This window comes from Macadamia integrifolia, chromosome 9 (assembly GCF_013358625.1).
Source record: "Macadamia integrifolia cultivar HAES 741 chromosome 9, SCU_Mint_v3, whole genome shotgun sequence".
Lineage (NCBI taxonomy): Eukaryota > Viridiplantae > Streptophyta > Magnoliopsida > Proteales > Proteaceae > Macadamia > Macadamia integrifolia.
In genome coordinates, this window is record NC_056565.1 from 17,703,987 (window position 1) to 17,710,463 (window position 6,477).

Here is a 6,477-nt window from a genome sequence, read left to right on the forward strand (position 1 = left end):
GCGATGTGATGGCCATCAGAGGGGTTTGCCAGCTTGAGGACCGAGTCTGGAAAGCAATCCTTGGAGAGAGAGACACACATTTCTATTAAAAAATGTGCTTTTCCCAAAGTCAAAACGTATGTAAACTATCAATAGGTCCCACATTTGAATTGAATTCCATTCAGAAAGTACGGCCACGTCTTTTTATTTGAGTGATCTCATTGCCGGGGATTCAGAGGGAAGGCCTCATTTTAGATTTTATTAGTTTCCCTCTTGTTCTCCTGTTGATGGTAATATCGAATGTAGGAGGATAAGATTGGATGTTGGTTCGTTTTTATTTCCTGAAGCGTGTGGTTGATTAGTTTCCTTTTCCTTTTTAATGAAAAATGCAGACTCCGTCTCATTAATAGTCGCTGAGTTTGAAGCCAACTTCTACCATCTCTCCGCCAACCGCCTAAAAGATTTCGTAAAAATGGCCCATGATGCCCCCAGTGTTCCACTTTCCACTCGTTAAGCGATGTGATGGCCATGAGGGGATTCGGTCATACGTGTCACTATCACTGGGTGGCCCACATAGATATGCTAACTTGCGCCAGTTTTTGGTTCTACGAAATCATAGATTAAGTCCTAAGGGCACTGAGAGCCGAGGGCGGAGTCTGTTAACCTAATCCATAACTGTGTGTGAGAGAGAGGGAGAGAATTGTCTAAAAAATGTATTTTTTCACAAAGTCAAAAAGTATAGTAAACAATCTGTGGGCCCCATTTGGATTGAATTCCAACTCTCAGGAAGTACATCCACGTCTTTCATTTTAGTGATATTTGTTTAAAGTTTGAAAGGTTAGCTTCTACCAAAAAATAAAAAATTTGAAAGCTGAGTGGAGTGGATATTTTATCGTTAATCTTAATAGGGAGACAGACCCTGAGGCAGTCATCATCTATTTATCTATTTATAGACAACCCTTGTTTCTCAAATGGAACCCGTGTTTCATTCATTGTCATATATTGCTATACTTCTTCTCTTCACTGGTATATTGCTGCTTTGCTTTAATTTGGTCTCCCTCCCTTCCCCATAATCTTCCTTCGGTTACATTTTTATTATCTCTATATGGTTTCTACCACTTCCATGGCTTCTTCTTCATTCAAACCGGTGAAGGTTCAACATCGGTGCAAAGTTGCACCCCCGTCGGGATCTGTCACTCCGGGGGATTGCACCACTCTCCCTCTCACCTTCTTTGACATACATTGGTTACCATTGCCACCCGTGGAATTGCTCTTCTTCTATGACTTCCCCTACCCATTATCTGAATTCACTCATACCCTCCTTCCCCACCTCAAACACACACTCTCTTCCACCCTCATCCATTTCTACACTCTTGCAGGAAATCTTTCATGGCCTACTCATGAACCCACCAATAATAAGCCCATTATCCAGTACAAAAATGGAGACTCCGTCTCATTCACAGTCGCTGAGTCTGAAGCCAACTTCTATCATCTCTCCGCCAACCACCTAAAAGATGCTGCTGAATCACGCCACCTTGTACCTCATTTGCCGGCCAATGGACCTATTGTCCCCATGTTGGCAATACAAGTCACAGTTTTCCCAAATTCTGGCATTTGTATTGGAGTTGCACATCACCATTCCATCTGCGATGGAAGAGCATTCTCCCACTTCATGAAGACATGGGCTTCGTTGTCCAAGTTAGGAGATGCATCTCCATCTTTATCACCCGACTCCCTCCCATTCTCAGATAGAACTGGAATTAAAGACCGTGACGGCATCTCAGATAGATACTTGAACGAGTTAGATAGATTCATGAAGGGGTCTTCTGATCAATTCCCGGTGGTGTCTGAAATGAACCACCGAAGATTAAGAGTGATGGATATCAAACTCCAACCCAACATGGTTCGAGCTACCTTCGAGCTAAATCAAGCAAATTGTAGGAGACTCAAGGAGTTGGTCTTTGCTCAATACAAGAAGAAGAAGGATCATGATCAACAAACACAATCTATGATTCCTCCATCCAGATTGGTGTCCATCTGCGCCTACACATGGGTGTGTTTGTTGAAAGCAGAAGCAAAAGCTGGGGAGTCCAACAGTAATGAAACTCGGTTCGTGGTTAATGCTGATTGTAGGGCTCGGCTGGACCCTCCAATGCCAAAATCATATTTTGGTAATTGTGTTAAACCGGTTGTGGTGATTGCCAAAAAAACTGATTTCATGAGAGGAGATGGATTTGCTGTGGCAGCACAGTTAATAGGAGGAGCAATTCATAAGGGAGTAGTGAACAATCCAGATATTTTAAATGGACTAGAGAATGGAGTTTCAGATTTGTTGGAGGTGCAGTCTAGTCGAGTTTTGGCTGCAGCTGGGTCACCCCAGTTTGGTCTTTACGAGACAGATTTTGGGCTTGGAAGGCCGAAGAAAGTGGAGATGGCATCCATTGACAGAACAGGAGCTATGTTCCTGAAAGAGAGCTCTAATTTGGAAGATGGTGGGTTAGAGTTTGATTTGGTACTGAATAGGAAACAAATGAATGCCTTTGTTTCTTTGTTTAATGGTGGGCTTAATGCTGCTCAGTGTAGTGAGCCTTCTTTAAGCCCCACCCTCGTCCACTCCCTCCCTTCCCTAACCCAAAGTTCCTAATTAATTTTCTTGATCGACCACCTTGCACTGGTCAGAGACTCCTATTAGCTAGGGCAATATATCTCATTGGATTGCTTGTATAGCATTTGTATTAATTACTCTTATTTGTTAGATATAATGGAATAATGGAATATAGCATTTGTATTGATCTATAGTATTGTATGCCATTGACCTTAATTGTTAGAAGATGTCAAAGGGAGCATTCTCTCTCTCGTGTGTGTGGATCCAATTAAATTAAGGGTAATTTACATCGCCACCCCTTAGAGAATGGCACTATTATAAGAACACCCCTTCTGTTTAACCAAATTAGGCTTAGACCCCTTACCGTCAATCAATGTTAAATGAAGAAATAAAATGACCATTATACCCTCCCTATTCACTGAAACTCATGTTTTAACCCAATAACGATTTTCCCCTTCTCTCATTCTTTCCTCTCCATACCTACAAGTCCCGGTCGAGTATTGCCCCTTGCATTAAGAAAAGCTTAAGAAAAGCTCTGACAGAGAGGCATTGATTCCAACACCCACAAACCCCTCTCTGAGGTTGAGACTGCAAAAGAAAAGGCGCCCACCACCACCAACAAAAGCAACAATGAGAAAGCCACGGGGGTTCCAACAATGCAATTGAACTTCCTCAACTTAGAAAATTTGAAGCCCACGGGTTTGGTAGATATATCACCAAAGCCGAAGCCTCCTTCAGTGGCTGCGAATAGGTACCCACTAGCACTCCAAGGTTGTTTGAGAAGTTTCAAGATCAACCGTGGGCCGCCACCACTAGCACTGATTGCAACAGGTTTATAGACTCAATTAGGTATTTTCCCATATGGAAGATGATGACCCACGAGGATCCACGATTTGGAGGTAAATTGAGAAGTAACCAGGGAGGGCTTGGGAGTCACCCTTCGGGTATACGAGGAGACAACAGTCGTACCCACCGACGTCGAAGTAACGGCTCCATAGTGCCCTAGCTTTCACCTTGGGGAAATTGACAACAGTCCATCTACACCCCTCCGAATGATCTCCACGGCACTCCACAGAGACCGATTCTTGGCCATCCCCCTTCGGGGACCCAGTAGGTTCTTCTGTAGCTGATATTGATACAAAAACTGTCTTCTCCAATGTCGTTGCAGCTAGCGACAATGGCGATGGAACCGCCACAGAGAAGGCAGAGCTGGATGACGATGAAGGAAGACCAGGAAAGAGAGGATGGTGAGGGTTTCACCTGCAGAGAAGAAATGCAAAAGGTTTTTACATGGGTATTTTAGGTAATTCAAATTTTGTGAGGGCATTTTGGTACTTAAAATAAAATATAGTAGTTGACATATAAGGCATATTCCTTAATAGTGACTGATGATAAGAAGTCTGACTCTAATTTGATGAAAGAGAGGGAGTGTTCTTATAATAATGGCATATTTTAGGGGATGGTGCTGTAAATTACCCTTAGTAAAGGTAATTCATACTTCATAGGACTAGAGGAAGATGGGGTTCCATCGTACGTATTTCATTGGCATAGCATATTATTATATAAAGTGAAAAGGTTACTTTTGATTGTATATATATATATATATATATATATTCTTCACATGACAAAAGTATCTTAACACATATTATATTATTATATAAATATTTTAATCTCTCTCTCACCAACCCGCCGCTTTCTCCTCTAACCTTTGTTTATCCTGCTTAAATACATATATGAGAAAACCAATTTCGCCTGACCAATTTTCTGAACTAAAAATAGAATGTAGTTAGCATTAGTTAGCGTTTATAAGTTATAATCATTAAATAACCCTAAAGGATACGATATTTGAGAAATTTAAAATCATTTAACACCAATTTTAACAACAAAAAGTGTTGTCACCTTTGTTCGCCACTTAAAAAGATTTACACAATAGCACGATATCGAAAAGATTTTTATATGTAAAATACCTTATAGATTGGACATGTCCATTTTAATAGCCACTCTAAAACATTTGTCACGTGAACTAAGGGTTAAATCTATAACAAGAAAAAACAACTAATAAGGTTAAATTTTCTACAAGAAAATTGCTTATAAACGGTTGCATTTACTGTCGTAAAAATCTAAAAAATTAATCACAGTTAATATAATTAATCGATCGTATTGATATATTTACCTGTGCCAATTTTACTATTTTCACCCTAGTAAAAAAGTTATTTTTATTGAAAAATAATAATTATTAACGTTGATAATTTACCACAATTAAATTTGTTTAAAAGAAAAACCCCTCTACCTCCCCACTAGCACCTCTAGCAACCACCTAGCCCCTCTCACCCTACTCCCATCCCTATCACCACCATCACCACCACCCCCTCCGATCAGCCTGCAACTCTACCTTGTAACCTCACCTTTGTCCCTACATCTCATTCCACTTCCACCGTCTCTCCTTCCCCACCCCCCCCCCACAACAACTCCCGCCCCATTCCTTCTCATCCTACTCCCACCCCACCACCACCACTCGCCAGCACCTTTCCATCACCTCCCCCTTCCACAAGTTCCTAGGCCTTTGAAGCTTTCCACCTTCCCTCACTCCCTGAGCAAAGCATTCTTCTTGTTCTGTTTTAGCTAATTATGTGTAGTTGAAACATGGAAGTGGGAACTAGAACCATTGTTTCATTTTATGTCCAATCTTGTTTTAAACATTATAAATTTAAATTTAAAAATCCGAGGAAATGGGGCTATCCCCCAGAATAGATTCCTCCATCAAATAAAATTCTCAAGTTACTGACGTAATTTGACCTCCAGGTTGGAAGATAATCTACGATAGGGGCTTAGTGCAATTTACCTCAGGCTAAGGAATTGGGACGAGCCTGGCCCAACCTAGCCCAACACTATATACTTTATACTATGTGTATTAAAAATTTATAAAATCTTCCACTAAATTGTCTGACACATCACCAAACTTTTTTTTGGGGGGGGGGGGGGGTAACAACATCACCAAATTTTTTATAATTTATATCACTAACAATTATATATTTTTAGGAGGAATGTTGTCTATCTAGTGTTCCCCATGTCCAAACACAACCCTTATTTTAAAAGGCAAGGGTGTCTTTTCACAATCCCTCAAAATAGGAGTTGCATTTAAACACACGGAACACTAGACAAATATTGTTCTTTTCAGAGCGTAGTCTGCTTTAAAGATAGCTTGAGCCTAGAGCCTATTGTAGTTTAGATTTTGAGTATTATGCACTCCTTTCATTGTCCTCTGTGAAATAACCTAGAGGGGGGTGAATAGGTTATACTAGTGGAAATTTAAACTTTTCGAGATAGTGTTTCTGAGCGTGATTATGAATTAAAAACAATGTGGAATAAATAAAATAAAAATAATCACATAACACAAGATTTATAGTGGTTCGACTCAATCTGAGTCTAGTCCACTCCCTACAAGAATCCTCTTGTAAGGTATTCTACTAGTTCTCCCTTTTAGTACAGTAGATAGGGAAGAAAACCTTTACAATTTTTTGTGAATAAGAGTATCCTTACAAATCCCCTTTACAGGCAGAGAGGCGCCTTTAAAATCTCCTTTGCAGGTAGAGAGGCACCTTACTCTTTTTAGGAGAAGAGAATCCTTACAATCCTAAGTACTGTCTAGAATTGTAAAAACAGTAAAATATAGAAAATTGGAATAAGAGGAATACCTCTAGTGTAGTGCAAATGATGAAATGAAAAATGAATGATGCACATTTTTATGAAGTCTTCTCTATAGCTTTGACTTGCATAGAAGAATGTAGAAGACTTGATTGAAACTTAAGCTCTTCTGAGATTTGGAAGACCGAACAACTCAAATAGGATAGAATAGGATTTTGATTCTTGTATGATCACTATATTGCTCTTAA

At 40.0% G+C, this 6,477-nt stretch overlaps 1 protein-coding gene across 1 annotated transcript; it reads left to right on the forward strand.

Annotated features, from left to right (window-relative positions):
* Positions 1-1,102: 1,102 nt before the first annotated feature.
* On the forward strand, positions 1,103-3,835 carry LOC122089581 (phenolic glucoside malonyltransferase 1-like). Its single transcript, XM_042659311.1, has 2 exons — positions 1,103-2,561; positions 3,753-3,835. Exons 1-2 carry the CDS (start codon positions 1,103-1,105, stop codon positions 3,833-3,835), a joined length of 1,542 nt encoding a protein of 513 aa, XP_042515245.1.
* Positions 3,836-6,477: the final 2,642 nt, after the last annotated feature.